The sequence below is a fragment of the Canis lupus genome, chromosome 17, assembly GCF_003254725.2.
Source record: "Canis lupus dingo isolate Sandy chromosome 17, ASM325472v2, whole genome shotgun sequence".
Classification (NCBI taxonomy): domain Eukaryota; kingdom Metazoa; phylum Chordata; class Mammalia; order Carnivora; family Canidae; genus Canis; species Canis lupus.
The window spans coordinates 22,479,235-22,497,367 of record NC_064259.1 but is presented as its reverse complement, the minus strand read 5'-3'; the positions used below and the strand labels follow the sequence as shown (position 1 = coordinate 22,497,367).

Sequence of the window (18,133 nt, the reverse complement as noted above, 5' to 3'; positions counted from 1 at the left end):
GGACTTCAGTTTCCTCATCTGTAAAATTATGGGATTGAGTTCAGGATCTTGTAGTCATTTCCAGAAAGTTGTGACTATTCCAGAAATTCTGGGATCCTCTCAGTAGAGAGAACAGGTCTTGTACTCATCACTGTTCCTGGAGAACCTAGAATCACCTAGCTTTAACCTCTGAACTTTGTGATGAATGCACGGCTGGCTCATACAGCATCTGCTCTTGGTTCCGGAGGTCTAGGCTCAGGGCCTGCATACAGCTGGCTGGGCAGCAAGGCTTGCCTTCATTAGGTACTTGCCCATAAGGAGGGCACAGATGATCAGAGGATGCTTATTACAAACGTATATGATTTACCCAGTAAAGAGTGTCTGAACTGCTAGGAGAGCAGGTAACAAGGCCGCAGCCTGGAAGTTACAGGACTTCCACCTAAGAACTAAAACAAGTGTGGTAATAGCAGCAATCATCACCCCAATGACAGTGACAACCACAGGCTTTCACTGAGCAATGCTTTTGTACCAGGCACATCTGACAGCCCATTTTATCCTAAGTCTGTGCGGCAGGCTCTTTTATTGCATCCGTTTCATAAATGGGGAAACTGAGGCCTGGCGAAGTTAAGAGTCTTATCCAACATCACAGTTAATGGGCCGAGAATTCAGATTCACACTCAAACTGTCTCCCTCTGGACCCCCAGCTCTCGCCTATCTCCCTAAGTGAGAAGTTGTGTTTATCTGCTGACTTCGGCAGCATGACACTGGGAACATTAGGGGTAGTTCTGAGTTCTAATGGGCTCCAGAGAATCGCCATGGGAAGGGCATCTTTGGAGAGCCAGGCCACACTGGCTCCTGGGTTCAGGGTACAGTGGCAGCAGGGCCACGGCCGCGGTGGATGGGCTTGATCACCTCGCAGCGGCCACGGGCAGCCCCACGCCCTGTGAGATGGGTCCTCACCTGGTTCTCCTTCATGCCCCTCACCAGTTCTTCTGCCTGCACCTGCAAGTCTCTGCGTAGAGGGAGGGAGCAGAGAGAGAAATCAGTTGGACGAAACTTTGTTGAGGGCTGGAAGCTTGCCCCTGGCCCCAGTGCAGGTGCCAGTCTCAGAGCCTGGGGCCACAGTGTACCACCCCTGGCTCCTGCAGGGCAGACGCTGACCTATTTTTTAAATTAGGCCCATCAGACAGATTGAAATCCGTGCACAAGACGCATTTTGACTTTTATTTAATTCAGACCTTTATTTCTAAGCCTCTTTAACTCTGCCAACACTCGCCACCCCGCGATCTGCCCAGATGCCGAAGACAGGCAGGAGTACATGACCCCAGAGAAAGCCAGAGTGGGACTTACTCAACACCAGTGTGGGGTGCCACTCTCTTCCCAGGTGTGCACACAGGCGTCAGAACAGAGGGGTTGAAATATCTGATGATGTCTGAAAGGACTAGAGAGAGAGCTGCTTTGAGGCTGTGGTCCTGCTAGCTGGAGGAGACCTGTAAAGGCCGATGCCCGTGGGGTGAGGTGCCAGGGAGGCTGCCGCTTTTGCAGAGCACGCCTTTCACGACCACCATCAGCTGTGAAGTCAGCCTCGGAGTGGGGCCCTGCAAGCGAATGGAGCTAAAAGCTACCATCTATCAAGGGCTAGGCCAAGCCGGTGCCTTATGCGTGAGTGCCTTGTGTGAAAGGGAAACTGAGGCTGGGAGAAGCTAAGCAAACCACTCAAGGTCTCATGGTAAGTTGAAGTTGCTGGGGCTTGAACCAGAGCTTTCAAACACCAAGCTTTTCACTGTCGTGCGCCATCAACTCGTTAGGGAAAGTGTGCTGGGACGGGGACCCGGGGAGGCTGTCTCCCAGCCCCCCTTTCTCCTCCTGAGAGTGACAGCAGGGCGGGAAAGCTCCAGGGAACACACGTCCCAGAGCTGACAGCCAGAGGACCGCTAAAAATAGTGCTGTCAGGAGCAGTTAAGTTGCATCTTGCTCCCGAGAGAGGAGAGGGCAGAGCAGGGAGTGTCATGGAAAGGAGAGGCCTCCCCGCACCCCTTTCCAGTGGCCCCCATCCAGACGCGCCTGGGGCTTTGGGGGAGCAGAAGGCAGCCGGCCCTGTGCAGCGGCAGACAGGGTGGTGGTGGCAAAGCCAGGCAGGACGTCAGGAGACCAGTCTCTCGGCTTTGCCAGCCTGGGCGGCCACCTAAGCCATATGGGACTCGGGCTTTGTCCTCAACCCAAACTAATGAGCTTCCTTCCTAAGTCCTGACAACCTGAAGGAGGAGCCCCTTCCCACAGGTGGTGAGAAAACAAGAAGTTCAGAGGCCAGGGGCAGACGACAGGGACAGTATGTGCACACGCACGTGAATGTGCACGCAAGTAGGTGCCTGGGGAGAATCTGTGAGAGCAAATGACACACATCTCAGGAAAGTCATGAGAGCAAATGGCAAAACAGGATTCCTGGTGCTAGGTCTTTGGAGGAGAATTGCTTTCCAAAGTAGAAGTGTTTGTACTGTATTACTCCTCTGGGATCAGAGGTGACCGTGGATCTTTCTGCCTAAATGTTCCTGGCATTTTGTTTTAGGTCCTGCCGAGTGCCTCGTCTGTCCTTGTTGCCTCTCTCTTAGTTTCCAGTGGGGTCACAACAAAAGGCAGAGGCAGTGGGGCCAGACCACCTGGGTTCAATGGGACTGTGCCATGGACTCCTCCTATATCCTTGGGAAAGTCTGTGTACCTCCCCGAGACTCAGTTTTTCCATCTGTGAAATGGCCATGGTGGGAGAGGATGTGGCTAGATCTGAAGAAGGACAGACGGGCTGAGCCAGATGAAGTGTGGGCCCACCCAGCATACCACTGCACTGGCCTGGATATCGCTGGAGCCCCTTCTCCTGGGCAGACCAGGGGCTCCTCTTGCCTGCTCAGCTGCCCAGCTGAGCTCCCGGTCCGGCTCTCCACTCCTTCCCACTTTCCCTGAGCATTAGGTGGGCTGGAGGCACCAGCAGCTACAGGGGAGTCCTGCCTTTGTGAATATGCAGGTGCAAAATCTGCCCTCACCATCCTGCCTTTGGCGGCAGCTCTGGCCAGGGGACTCCTGGTCACTCCTTGCTGAATGAGGGGCAGTCAGGACTCGTTACCATGTGGACAAGGGGCTCAACAGTGGGGTCAAGTTGACAAGTCAGGCAAAGCAGCAGTGGTATTTGTGCTTCAGAGTCTAAACTACATCCCATCTTCCCAACCCCCCCAACCTCCCCACTACATTTCTTTTTTCCTACCATTGATAGGTAAATAGGGCCAAACCGAGGCAGAGCTGTGACAGTCACTAAGTCATTAAAGGCCTCTTTTGGGACGCTTTGAGCTTCTGCAAGAGGAACCTCTTGCCACTTTGGCCACCAATATCCCCTTCACCTGTCAATCAGATTCTGGAGGGCTAGATACCTGGCCTCAGCCTTCCCTGCTGGATGGTGAGGGCTGAGAGGAGGGGCAGTGTCTTACTCATCCCTGTCCTTTGCAGAGAACCTAATAATTCCTGGGCCCTTGGAGAAATTCGAGGGCGGGATTGACAAGACACTGTCTACCTCACTTGTCATTGTGCTCACTGGAGTGTCAGCTCCAGAGGCTTTTTGCTCTAATTATGAAGTGAAAGGTGATTTCCCTGTTCTTGACTCGTGAGCACCAGGCATAGGTGACTAACATCCCACTAGGCTAATTCAGCTGGCATTAGGGGCTTGGGGGTTTCGGAAAGACTTAATAAAGTCGTGAGGGACCTCTGATGGTAAATGAAAACCACCAGGCCACAGATTGCATATTCATAAGCCCATGTACATGTAAAAAGGCCAACGTGTTAACAATGCTCATCTCTGGGTGGTGGGATTACAGTTAATTTTTATTTTCTTCTTTTCATTTTCCTGAACTCAACTGACATATTTATTTTATAAGTAAGGGACTTATCTTGAAATGAAATAGACTGGAAATGAGACCTGGATCTTCATGGTGCAGGGACAAGGGTGGGAGAATGGTGGATGGTTTCCCTAGAGGAAGTGCTAGAAGTCTAGCCCTGTGGTCCTGGGGAGAAGGAGTCTCAGGACGCTGACACCCCTGATGTCTCCCACAGGCCCTTTAATCTAATGTCTCCTGCTTTCTCTTTGCTCAGAGATCCTCTGACACATTTCTCACACATCCTGGCACCACCCTGCCCCTCCCCACACCCTGCCCACCTTTTAGGGTATTTGACTTTTTATACTCAGACTCTCTCTCTGTCCTTTCAAAATGCCTCCCTACTTCTCAGGCTCCATGATGAGATGGGCAATAGGGTACAGTCTCTTCACTAAGCAAAATGCTGCTGTGTTCAGAGGGATCGGGACAATCTGGAATCTGGCCCTGAAGACACAGGACTCACCTGTCACCACCTCCATGCACACCTGCTGTGGCCTTGGGTCAGTCCTGCAAGTAAAAGCAAACATGCAAGCATCAGACTGCATTCAGCAACCTTCTCCCTCAACTAGTGGGGTCTAGTTCGTAACAAGCTGTGGCTCAGCGTTGCTCTGGTTCTGGATTTACCCTTCCCAGAGTTAGAGACACACTGCAGATGGCTATAAAGCCACCAAAGTGGAGTGAACAGCTTTGGTGGAGTTTCCTCTAGTCTGGCCCAGTGCTGGAAGGGGATGCAGCCCCTGGTGTGGGATGAGATAGATCCAGGTCCCCCAGAGCAGAGCCAGGAGACAGGTGGTAGGAAGCAAGAGCTCTGTGTTTGGTCCTTCCCATTTTTTCTTCCCAGTCACCCAGAGGACCCAGGGGGCTTTGTGGGCACAGGCGCGTTGGACTGGGAGGCAGGAGGCTAGATTCTAGTCTCTGTTCTGCCACCTGTTCCCAAGAATGCCTGGAGCAAACCATCTCCTCCCCAGCCCTTGGGTTTCCCCGTCAACAAGGCCAAGAAATGAGAAAAGATCCTATGTGAGGCCCTTCTCAGCTCTACAGCTCTGCACTTCCATGACAGTTACCAGTTTTGCTTCTCCAGGTTGATGATCCCGGAGTCTGGAGCCTGGAAGAGATAAGAAGTATGAACCACCCAGCCAGGGAAGGCAGCAGAGCCTGTCCTTGTGAGACACCAGTCGCCGGTCAGACCCTCCCTCCCACCCATAAAAGGGAAACCATGGATCCATGGATCCAAAGCCATGGATCCAAAGCCTAAATCTGCTGACAAATATCAAGTTTCCTCCACAACATGTTGTACCAGAACTTAGAGCGACCAGAGGTGTGTTTTCTTCAGAACAGAAGACAGGCACAGGAGAGCTTAGAGTTAAATGCAGCTACGTAGACTGTTAACCTCTACATAGATGTAAAATGGATTGTTTTATTGTATGACCATCCTAATATGAAATTTTATTTATTGCCTAGTTCCCTGACTCAAATGTAAGTGCCACGAGGGCAGGAATTTTGTCTTGTTTGTCCTGGACTATATTCCTTGGACCTAGAACAGTGCCTGATACATCATAAGTACTCAACAAATATTTGTTTGCTAAGTCTTTTTTGAACCAACAAAGTAAGCTTCTGGTTTCCTCTTGATAAAATGCTGGACAGCACAGGACACCATCTGCTAAAGAGGGTCCCTGGCTGTAGGACTGAGGGGAGACAGACCCTGCTAACCCACCTGGGGACTGTTTCCTCTACAGGGTCCTAGGGAACTTCGGAATCATGCCCAGTATATAGAAAGTATTCAGCATGTATTAACTATTGCCAGTATTTTCACAGGTTCTGACGTAAATTTTCTTTCTTGAAATTCCTAGAAGACAGTATCTCCAGGTGCGATGGTGACAGGTGACAATTGTACCCACACTGCCTACACCCATGTCTGCTGCTGCTTCTGTTTAAAGAGCCTGTCTGGCCTTAACGACCCAGCTCAAATGACAACCAGCCTATAAAACCGGGTCACAACTCTGGAGCCTTCTTGGGAGGTCAGGCTGACCACAACCTTCCTCTAAGTGGGATGTCGTATTTTACTCAATAAGCAGTTTGAAAGGCAAAATTTCCAGGGAAAGGCAGAAAGTTGAACAAAAATTGCACTACAGTGCTAGTCAGGAATCATAAGCCGAGATGCCAGGCAGGTGAGGTCAGGAGGGAGGATGGCTCCTGGGCTGAGGCAAAGTGGGACGGCCTGTGCCCAAGCAAAGGGGATCTGAATGATAGCAGAGCTCCTGCCCAGAACAAGCCTGTTGGGGCTGATGAGAGGAAGAAAAGGGTAGACCAAGAGGAACAAGGTGGGGGAGATGGGGGAAGGGCTCAGTGAGAAGTCACAGAAAAGGAAGGCTGGGACAAACCCAGCAGACTCCCAAGTCTCCATCTTGCCCGCGGCAGCCATACTCTTCCTTGGCTGAGCATGCTACGGTACTAGAGATGCAAACCTAATTAAGACACAAACTCTATCTTCGAGAAAGTTGACAGAGTGGATTGTAACCTCCTTGGCAGGGAAAATGTCTAGAGCTCTTAGTTGAGCAAACAAAGCAAAACAAAAAACAAGTCACAGATAGTATATTGCAGGTTAATCTTATTTTTCTCTCTCTCATCCTATATATTGGTGTGTGTGTGTGTGTGTGTGTGTGAGTGTACTGAGGCAGATTAGGTGATCAAACGAGATCTTTAATTTGTTATTTTATATGTGTGTGTGTATGTTTTTTTTCTTATACTGAACATATATCACATATGTTAGTTTGCAAATAATTTTTACAAGCATTTGCAAGTCTGATCTTTAAAGTTCTATGAGGAAAACATTGTCCAGAGCAATTAAACAAACATGTGCTACAGGCATAAGTAGGTAAGATTGTACCTCGGTTACAGAAAGCTCCAGGACCTTGGGACGGGCATACATACACACATACATAAGCACCAGCATTACTAATTCTTTTTTTTCCCCTAAATTCATCAATTTCCATGATTTTCCCCCTGTCTGATACTTTCTATAAACCAGGCTAAGTTCACAGCTGTGGTCTCTGGGCACATAGGAAGGCAGCCTCCTAGGAACCGTGCTCTCAGGTCTCACCCTGGAGACTGAGATGCCAGTTGTGTGGTGCTAACAATCTGGGATAGGGAGGCCATCGTGGAGTGGGGCTGTATTCGAGGCCAGGCCAGCTCACAGGAGGAGACAGGGGAGCTGAGGGACAGGCAGAATCCCTGGGGTCTGTGTCATTCATGAGCAAGAGAGCTCCTGTTGAGCTGTGACCAAAGAAGGGAAGTCACCAACTGTAGATGGCTACAACTATAGAAACCTGATGTGGTGGGCATCTCAGGGAATTCCCTACCCAGATGGCAGAGTGCTCCAGTCCTCCAGCTGGTGTCACCTACATTTCGGGCACATGGGGACACATGGGCTCAACAAACTCCATGTGCTATGACGTGAAGTCTCTTTTCTCCTTTACTTCCCCTTCCACATCTCTCCTGCCTGTAGACCTCCACCTTCACCCTCATCAACACAGCCTTACAGTCATGCTTAGCACCCATAGGGCAGATGAGGGTGGGAAGCCCTGCTGCCAGGTTTCACTGGGCCTCTGGTCTGTTTTCTAATGGCAAGTCTGGTTCTTTCTGGAGGTCTGGCACTGTGCTTGGGGAGGGGGATAGGGCTTGCAGGGAGGGGGCAGGTGGGACCCAGGGGAAGGGACGTGGGGTTGGACAGAGAAGATAGCTTGCCGCAGGGATGGAGAGGGCCACTGGGAAGAAGCCTGAGTAAGTGGAAGAGGGAGGAACACCCTGGAGAGGACTGGCGGGGTGGAGGGATGTTCTGGTGCAGGGGTGAAGTGGGGCTCTGAGGAGGAGCAGAGAACACTCGACTGATCAGTGTTGTGGTCAACGGGAGTGCTGGCACTGGGGCAGCAGGGCTGTGGACCCGTCCTGAAAGAGGCCAGGCGGGGCTGTGAGAAGCCAGCACTGACTTGGGAATCACATTGGCATTCCCCTCTGCTCTCCAACCCCCTTCTCTCCAGACCATCTCTTTCTGCTTATCCCTTTCTCCTCATTCTTTTTTTTTTTTTAATATTTTATTTACTTATTCATGAGAGACACAGAGAGAGAGGCAGAGACATAGGCAGAGGGAGAAACAGGCTTCCTGTGGGGAGCCCAATGTGGGACTGGATCCCAGGGCTCCAGGATCAGACGTTTAACCACTGAACCACCCAGGCGTCCCCTTTCTCCTCATTCTTTCCACCTCTCTCATTGCTTTCTTTCTCCTTTACCCGATCGTATAAAGTACACCACTTAAAATTTATTAGCAAAGATTTATTTACCAAGCAGGTAAGGATATTTTTTCTTTATCTCATAAATGAAGCTTAAGAAATGATTTTTAAAATTCTGTGTGCAAAAAAAAAATAAATGAATAAATAAAATAAAATAAAATAAAATAAAATTCTGTGTGCTCTTTGACTTAATTTATCAGCTGGTTTAATGTATTAATGAGAAACCCTGAACGTTTCCTCATCCTAATGTAAAGGGAGGCATTCATTTGATTAATAAAAAAGGACACAGACTCTAGATTTTAGAATGCCCCCAACTCAGAATATTTTTCTCTCTCAAAATGAAACACCCTGCCTGGCAACCAGGAGTTCTTTCTAAGGCTCCTAGTCCCAAAAACTGACTCCCACCTTCATCTCCTTGAAATACTTACTGTGTCCACATTGCCCATGGCTGCCACAAATTTAATATCAGAAGGTCTCACAGAGTGGACTGCAAAAACAAAAACCCATTTAAGAAGGTCAGATCTACATGAGCCAAAGATGCCAAATGGGAGGGCCAGACCCACATCCTCCAGCCTGAGGACAGATGCTGAAGATTTGTCAGCCAGGGCAATGGAAAGCTGAAGACCAGGAGGTCACTGGGAGCCATAGGAACCTGCTGGAAGGAGGCTCACTCTTCTGCAAGCCACAGGTGTCCCATGGAAGGTCTCTCATGGCCCTTCTTTCCCTCCTGCCTGGCCTTCCTTCTTCCTCTGGCTTCCCTCCATCCCTTGGCTCTGCATTTCTGGGCCCCCATTAATGAGGGTAGTAAGTTAAAACAAAAACCACCTGGATACAAAAGGGAGCATGTTAACTTGAAGAGTGCCAGAGAACACCACTGAAAGTCTGTGAACACATATAAACATCAGATGCAAGCTATATGCAAATTGGTCCTCCAGGAAGCCTCCGTGACCCACCCAGGCCACCAGCAGTTTTAGAATTAAGTCTCCCTAGAAACCACTGACCTCCTGATCATGTTACAGGGCCATTAAAAGTAAACCGCCTAAAGAAACCATTTCCTAAGAGGTATACCGATTTCTTTTTCTAGCTACACTCCTTATATAACGGAGGAGTAAGACTAGCACGCCTAACTGGAAACTCTGATAAGTTAGTGCAACGCAAGCATAAGCAAAGCCATTAAATGCGGTCTGTGATGCAGCCATTTCATAGGATAGAGCCAGAGAAGACAGCCAGCTCAAGAGCAACATTCATACTATCCAGGTGTTAGACAAATCCAGCCCATTAGAGAAAATGTCTATGGCATCCACTGCAGCTTAAATCCAGGAGGGCAGGTGAATGACCAAGCCCCAACCCACAGCTCCCATGGGAGCATCTGCATCCCTGGAGGTGAGCTCTGGGAGATTGCCCTCACCTGTGGAGCCGTGTTGGTTTGCTCGCTCCTGTCCCTCTACAGAAACGGCTGAGGGGAGAGGGGGAAGAGTGAAGGGTGGGGGCTGGCGAAGAGGCCCGAATGGCCAAAAGATGCAAGAGGAGTAGAGTCGGAACTTCTGCTGGCCACACCAGAGAGAAGATGCCAGCCTTCCAAGCTCATGGCTCAGGGCCACGTACCTGACTTTGGAGGCACACTAGATTCTGACTTCTTCGGGTTGCATGGAAATAGAAAGTTCTTCAGGTTCTGTAACTGAAACCAAATAGTAAAAACATCAACTGCCTTGTGGAGAAATATTGCAGGTCCTGAAAGCTCGGTGTACTTTGACCATGTACTTGTTCTCTCTGGGCTCAAAATCCAGAAGCAATCATGATTGCCCATAGTCATGTTCATCTAACTCCATACTCTATTCACCTAGTAAAAGGGGACAGGTGTCTATTGACAATGACCTTAGCAAGTGGCAGGTAAGGATGCCTCAGAGCAGTTGGGGTGAGGTGGGGGGGGCAGGGAGAACACAAAAAAGGATAAAAATCAATTCTTGAGATGATGAAAAAGATCTGGAGACAGAGAGTGGTGATGGTTGCTCAGCAATGTTATGGTCTTAATGCCATTGAATTATACACCCAGAAATGGTAAAAATGGTAAATTTTATGTTATGTATATTTTGTCACAATAAAAGAATAATTAAGAGACCCAGGATATAATAGACTAAAAAGTTTAAAAAAATCTATTCTTTGCTATCATATTTTTTTTGTATTATCTACTTTCCCTCTTTTGATTATCTACACAAAAGCAGGCATAGGAGGCATTATGCTTATATGCTGCTGGAAACAGTGAACTGGAAAATGGTAACTCTTGAGCTCCCATCAGATTAGGCTGCTGAGAGCAGAGGAGGGACTGGGTGACCAGTACTCAGGTCCTCAAGACCATTCGGGCCTCCTCAGATATTCATGCAAGTCCAGAGCAGCCTCTGTTTCTGTGAATCTCACAGAAAGCCTTGGGAAGGGAGATCATGTTTTCTCCCCAGAATCAAGAGAAGGAGGAGAAATATTCCAACAGGGGAAAATATGCAGTAAATAAAGTACTTGACCACATTTCACTGTCACAAGACACAAGTTAATTTCTCTTGAATTACTAATTTCTGTAAGAGATAAAGAATTTATTCTCAACTCTTATCTTATGGATGTTCTGGGAAGACCTCACCCAGATGCCTTCAGATAATTCATAGCATCTGCTTCAAAGTTCATAGAGATAACAAGCCCATTTATAACTCTCTGGACATTTCTCAGAACCACCAGCTCAGTCTGCAGAGTGATGAACCTCAAATTCCAGGAGATATAGTTGTGCCACCTCTGCTGTGCCAGGCAGCCCGACTATCCCTGGGGGTGGGGAGGGAGGGTTAGCAATTCATCCAGCCCACCCCCTCCAGGCTGCAGGGCGGGTCCTGCCAATTTGCATCAAGAATTGGAATTACCCACTAGAAAGGAACCACATTCCCCTCACTTCTCTTACCAGGACAAAGCCCTCACCTCTGGCAATAGCTGCTCTTCCAATGCGTTCTCTCTAGGAGAGGTATGGGCATGGGTAGGTCCTAAAAGAAAGCAAATATGTTCAGATTATGTAGTTGAAATTAACACCCACCCAGATTTACAGTTTCCTGTCCTTCCTCCCAGCCCTACCTATATGCCCAGGTCAATAATGTCCCTTGTGTTAGGAAAGTCCAGATTCATTCGTCCCAACTATCACTTTCATTGTCTGGGACACATGCTTCCATTAATGCAGCCTATGGAGACAGAATGCCCAGCTTGAAAAGCAAAAGTGTAAAAAAAAAAAAAAAAAAAAAAGAAAGAAAAGCAAAAGTGTTATCTGGGAGAGGTCAGTAATAACCCTGTATCACCTTATTATCTAGCACATTATCACAGATCATTTTATTGGTTCCTTAACAAAAAGCAGAACTTTTGAGGAAGGTAATGTTGGACATACCTGCTGTTGTTTGGGGGACTCTGGGACAAAAGAGGGAAGGCAAAGGATGGTGTGGACATTGCCTAAAGTGTTACATGAATTTAAGAGCTAACAGTGGGATTCCCAGTGGCCATGACTGTACATCTATGGCTGAACAGGAGCTGTCCTGAGGGGTCGTGCTGAGTGTGAAGTGGAAGGGAAAAAAAGGCAGGTAGAGAAACTACAAAGACACTATCCTCATCCCAGCTTACTTTGGGCCTGTCTTTTAAGATATTTACATTGTCTTTACCCTTTAAAAATATAATTTACATATAATAAAAGACTCATCTTAAGTGTATAAGCCAATAAGTTTTCATAAAATAAGGCAGCCTGGTTCAGTGGTTTAGCGTCTGCCTTTGGCCCAGGGCGTGATCCTGGAGACCCGGGATGGAGTCCCACATCAGGCTCCCTGCATGGAGCCTGCTTCTCCCTCTGCCTGTGTCTCTGCCTCTCTCTGTGTATCTCTCATGAATAAATAAAATCTTAAAAAAAAAGTTTTCATAAAACATTTTAAATACACAAATAACAGTGTAGTACAATGAATAGCACTCCAAGTAAAGGAACAAAAATTCACCCACCGTGCCGCTACCCCAATAACCAAAAGTGATTTGTTCACACGCCTGGGTATATCATCAGGTTCCGGAACAGGCACACTTTCCACTTCGTTGTAATCCATGTGGATGCAATCTTACTCCTGCCAGCTCCCTTTAATATTGTATTGTGAGCATTTTTCATGTTGCTATGTCATCTTCATGTTTACTTTATCAGTTTCAGGAGATATTTTATGATGCTGATAGGTAATCAGACATCCCAGTCCTTGATGTCATCTGACTGCTCCCTGCCCAGTTCTCTGCCCAGGGTGCACGCTCCTTGTCAGGGTTTACCATGAGAGAAATCCTGAACTGCATGAGATAGTGCCAAAGAGGCCCCTGTCTTGGGGGAGAGGGCTTGATTTTTTTTTCTACCTCCACCCTCTTCTGCAGCTTTCCTTTTTGACCCTGAAAAGAATTTATCTAAAGTTTCACAAGCAGCAAGAGTGTATTTCACTTCCTGCCCTCTGTAAGATTAGGCACCGATTTCCTTGTTGGAGCTTGTAGCAGGAATGATGGCTAGGACTTGCCCCCAGACTTCAGTAGCAAGTTTTACATTCCCAGAAGAAAGCTTTCTGGGCAGAAAGAGCCATATGATGGGAAGGCACAGAGTTGCAGATAAGCATGGTGTGCTAGAAAAGGCTGGAGCAGGTTTGTAACTGGAGGGAAGGGGAATGAAGAGCAGATAGAGGAGGGTAGAGGAGGGCAGCTGGGCTGTGGAGCTGTCTATGAGCAACAGGGAGCCACTCTGATATTCAGAAAGATGAGTGTTAATTTGTTAATGCATATTTTAAGATGATCCATCACTCTGGGAATAGTGGGGTTGATGGATTAGCAGGGCAGAGATGTGAGACTATTTTGATAATATTTTTTAAGCCAGGATAAAAATGTGTATGGCAGCTAACACTTATACGCAGCTTCTATAGGCCAGGCATTCTAAGCCCTTACATGAAATAATTCATTTAATCCCTACAACTCTATGAGATAAACGCTATTGTCTCCACTTTGTAGATAAAACAGGTTTGGCAAGGTTAAATGACATTTTAAAGATGACACAGTTAGCAATGGTGATAGCAGGATTTGAAAATGGGCAGCCTGACTCTGCAAGCTGTGTTCATAGCCAACAAGCTAGGTATAAGTCATGGCCAAAGATCCAAATCAGCGGTTGGCAAACATTTTCTGTAAAGGATCAAATAGTCAATATTTTAGGTTTTACAGACCATACTATCTGTCACTACTCAGAGACAGCTCTGGGGTAGTGCAAAAATAGTCACACACAATATGTAAACAAATTAACTTTATGGAGAATGAAGTTTGAATTTCATATCATTTTCATGTGTCATAAGATACTCTTCTAATTCTCCCAACCATTTAAATTTTTTAAAAAAACCTTTGTGGATATCAATGAACTGATTTTTTAAAGTTTATATGAAAAGGCAAAATAGCCAACAGAATATCAAAGAAGAAAAAGTCAGACAAATGACATGATCCAACTTCAAGACCAACCATAAAGCTACAATGCACTATTGGCAGAAGAATAGACAAATAAATCCATGGGACAGAATAGAGAGCCCAGAAATAGACACATGTAAATAAAGTCAACTGATCTTTGACAAAGAAGCAAAGGCAATACGATGGAGAAAAGACAGTGTCTTCAACAAACGGTGCTGGAATAAGTGGCCATTCACGTGAAAAAAAATCTAAAAATCTAAAATCCATTCTTGGCTCACAGGTCATACAAAAACGTTCATAAGGCTGGATCTGGCCCATCAGCCATTATTTGCCAACCAATCCCTGATCTGTACTGCCTCTGTGAAAAGATCATCAAGGTTAAACAGAAAAATGGCATCTTGAGATAGACATCCTTCAAATAGACAGAAGTTTGCTTTGAATCATTTTTCTTCCCAGTTAGATTAAGGTGATCTGCCCCCCTACCTGTCTGCCTTCATGAAGGAAGAGAGCACCATCTACAACATGAAATTATATTTCTAATGCTTGGCTTTCAATTTAAAAAAATTACCTGGAAACAATACCAAATAAACAGAAATCAAGAGAGATTAAAAAAAAAAACACCACCACCAATAGACAATAGATAGTGAAAAGTGGTAGACTAATAAATATGTAACATCCACAACTCTGTTAGCTTGGTGCTTTGTTTCTAGTTAGAGTAAGAGGTGAGCCAATCAGATATTTAATGGGGCAATCCAGGAAATGAGAAAGGTCAAAATATGCTCTTCACTTACTCCTGGTTAGCTAGAAATCTACATATGTTCCAGAAGGACCTGAAAGAACCCTAAGTGAAGAGAAATTTGAGAATTGATTGAATCTTTGTGTTCCTTCCCCAACCTACACACAGACCAATAAATAGAGACTTACAAACCCAAGGTGTTTGAGCATGACCTGTCCATGTCACTGACTGATCACTCAACTGTACAGACCCAGGGCTGGCTCCTAGGATGCCAGGTTAAAGAGATAAAAATAAGAAATTAAGACCTGATCAAAGACATCAGTGGCTACACACCATGAAGGAGGTCTATTCCAAAGTTTAAGTCTTGGCAAGTTACTAAAAAACCAACAACCCTCAGAAAACTCCAACGAATCCAGAATTGCAACATTTTATTGAACATTTGCAACCAAAAATTACCAGACATGCTATCAAACTGAAAAGTGAGTCTTGTACTCGGGGATGGGAGGGGGGGAAAGCAGTCAATGAAAAGCAGTTCTGAGTGGGCCCAGATGTTGGATTTTGCAAAGTTTTCAAAGCAGCTATTATATATATATGTTCAAGGAATTAAAGAAAAAAAAATAAAGATTAAAGACTCAACACACAGAAGTTATTAAAACAAAGGAAATCCAGAGCTGAAAAATACAATACCGAAAGATTTAGTCGATTGGCTCAGCCACAGACTTGAAATGGTAGGAAAAAAGAATTTGTAAGCTTCAAGATAGATGGAAAGATCAATAGAAGTTACATTTCTGAAAAATACAGAAGAAAAAAAAGATTGAAGAAAAATAAACAGAGCCTCAGAGATCTGTAGCTACTGCCAAACACAAAAACATAAAGGTAAGGAGTCCCAGAAGAAGCAGAGAAAGAGGCAGAAAGGGATTTGAAGAGATTACAGCTGAAAACTTCCCACATTTGAAGAAAAATATTGAGCCACACATCAAAGAAGCTGGAAAAAAAGAAAAAGCTTCAGGTAGGAAAAACACAAGGACAATTTTACCTAGATACTTTAATAATGGATGTGTCTAGGTGTAATTCTAAAGCCAAGGAAACCATTTCAAGAATAGCAGAAGCAAATCACGCACAGGAGACCAACATTATGATTAACAGCAACTTATCAGAAACAATGGAGGCCAGAGGACGACAGAATGACACATTCCAAATGTTACGAGGAAAATGACCTCGGATAGAAGCATGACAATGTAAGAAGGAATGAAGTACAGAGAGAGTGAATATGTAGATAAATCCAAAATAATATTGACTGTATAAAACAGAAGCCAGCAAACTATGACCCATAGGTCAAATCTGCCCACAGCCTATTTTTGTATGGCTCTCTAGAGAAGAATGGTTTTTTGTTTTTAAAGGTTAAAAAAAAGAAAAAGAAAAAGAAGAATATGTGATACAGACCATGTATGAGCCACAAAACCTAAAATATTTACCATTTGGTCACTTAAAGAAAAAAATCTGCCACCCCCCAATACAAACTATAAGAATAATGTAGTGTGGACTATAAAACATATGTAACATCTTGCCGTGTGGGCAGATTCAGATGGAGTAAATGGAGTTGCACGAATCAGGTTTTTCCTTTATCTGGGAAATGATGAAAGTAGTCATTTAATTAAATTTTAATAAGTCAAGGATGCATGTTGTGATTGTAAATGCCACAAGAACAACAAAAACACGTATAATCAGCAAGTTCATGTTGGGCAGGGTAGGGTGGTGGAAGTGAAACCGTAAAAATATGTAGTCCAAAGGAGGCAAGAAAGAAGGAGAAAAGATCACAAAACACATAGGACACATCGAAACATAAATAGTTAGATAGTCTATTTAAACACACTGGGGAAGACCAGAGAAGAAAAGCTGAAGAGGGGTGTATAAGACCTTCCTTTAGCATCTAAAGAGGGGCTAGCTTTATTCCATGTGACCCCCAAACCAGGAGTGGATCAGGGGAGATGGGTTGTCTCTTGGAGAATCACCAGAGCTACTGGAACAAGAATGGGCCCCTTGGGGCACTGGTCCAAGCAGAGGTGAGGGATCAGGGCAAGCAGATGACACACATACCAGGCGAATGTTAGGAGCTTGGTCACCCCCTGGTCTGGTCAGTCTGTCCATGCCTCTATTTCCTCACCTAAAGATGAGGTTTGATAACACTGGCCTTGTGGAACTGCCTGAAGGATTAAATGCACGGAAGCGTAAAACACAGTATCTGACACTGGTAAAAGTACAGTAAGCAGAAGCTGTGATTATTATAATTTCAGTATCAGAGAGATAGTCTGAAAAATGGTCTATACTAACTTCAATATTCTGGGATTTCCTCATATAACTACAGAGTTCAGGGTTTTTTTTTTTAAGATTTTATTTATTTATTCATGAGAGACAGAGAGAGAGAGAGAGAGAGAGAGAGAGAGAGAAGCAGAGACATAGGCAGAAGGAGAAGCAGGCTCCATGCCAGGAGCCCGACATGGGACTCGATCCCGGGACTCCATGATCAGACCCTGGGCTGAAGGTGGCACTAAACTGCTGAGTCACCCAGGCTGTCCAGAGTTCAGGTTTTTAACTTGGTGATCTGAACTGTTCATGGTTACTGCCAGGGGTCATGGTGCCCGAACTCTAAATATTAAATGTTCAGACCAGAAGACTCAGCTGGAAACTCAGGACCTCTGGGTGCTGTCCCCATTGACCCTGGGGTGACTTGGCCCTCTGCTTCCCACCAGCAAATGGGGAGAAAAATTCTTGCCTATTCCCATAGCACCCCAAGATATTGTGGAAGAAATTATCAAAGCACTTGTGGCATGATTGAACCCCATGGATTTTTCTCGTTTGGAAGGTTGTTTTAGCCTCAAGCTCATGGATCTATAAAGGGCTTTGAGCTCCCTGAATAACTCTCATCTCAAAAGGTCAGTAAGGGAAAAAAACATGTATTTTTCCACCCTGATGGGAATGAAAGAGAAAGACATCTGTGCACATGAGAAGAAACAGGTTCAGCTGTGATCAGTCAGCCACGTAGGAAGAGCCGTGACCAGTGGGGTCCTGGAACTAACAAAGAGCCATTAGAGCAGCAGGCCCCGCTAGATAAAGTCACACACAAGTCTCCTGAGGGAAGCTCCTTCTGAAGCAGAGGTTCTCAATCCATCACCTGCTGCCTAGCCCCTACCTCCCAAGACACACACTCAGGTTTGATATGCCTGGGGTGGGGCCTGGGTATACTGGGCACCAGCAGTGTTTAAGGTCCTTTGAGCGACGTGCCTTTGAGGTTGAGAGCCCCAATTCTTTGGGGAAACCCAAAGTGTGTTAGCCCAACAGCTGGCCAAGGGTTAAGTAGGGTGATTTCAAAAGCAAAATTGAAACAGCTCATGCTCTCTTAATTTATAGATTTCCTTCATGTTTTTCCACTTATACTGTGTCTGGGGCACAATTTTCCACCCCCATCCCTGCCTTGAGGAAAGACAGCCATCTTGTGACCTTGATCAAGAATTAATCTCTCTGAACTTGGACTTCCTCACCTATAAAATGTGGATACGACTGGTTTCCTGGCCTTCTTCTTGAGCTTGTTTTAAGGATCAAAGAACAGAAACTCCTGTGTGAGTAGGAGAGGGCTGAACTCATGCTACGGGTGACTTGTCTCCCTGGATGAAAGGAAGGCGCTTGCCCTGGGCAGTTGGGGAGCACTTTCATGGCCAACACATGGGGAATTAAGGTCACTCTTTAGTGTA

At 45.9% G+C, this 18,133-nt stretch overlaps 1 protein-coding gene across 6 annotated transcripts in view; it reads right to left on the bottom strand.

Annotated features, from left to right (window-relative positions):
• PLB1 (phospholipase B1) overlaps nucleotides 1-18,133 on the bottom strand; it is a 137,472-nt gene that overhangs the window by 89,522 nt on the left and 29,817 nt on the right. For 5 of the 6 annotated variants that reach the window (XR_003139840.3, XM_049095933.1, XM_049095932.1 and 2 more), the window contains exons 3-9: nucleotides 11,135-11,196; nucleotides 9,785-9,857; nucleotides 8,608-8,666; nucleotides 4,958-4,998; nucleotides 4,357-4,400; nucleotides 1,330-1,420; nucleotides 940-991 (exon numbers count right to left, since the gene is read on the bottom strand). Coding sequence is in view for 5 of the 6 variants with exons in the window: in XM_049095933.1 (XP_048951890.1) it covers nucleotides 940-991; nucleotides 1,330-1,420; nucleotides 4,357-4,400; nucleotides 4,958-4,998; nucleotides 8,608-8,666; nucleotides 9,785-9,857; nucleotides 11,135-11,196 (422 nt within the window). In the remaining variant the exon portion in view is untranslated. Of the gene's footprint in view, nucleotides 1-939; nucleotides 992-1,329; nucleotides 1,421-4,356; nucleotides 4,401-4,957; nucleotides 4,999-8,607; nucleotides 8,667-9,784; nucleotides 9,858-11,134; nucleotides 11,197-12,184; nucleotides 12,323-18,133 lie in introns of those variants that run through there. The other variant, XM_025454300.3, reaches the window with a different exon arrangement.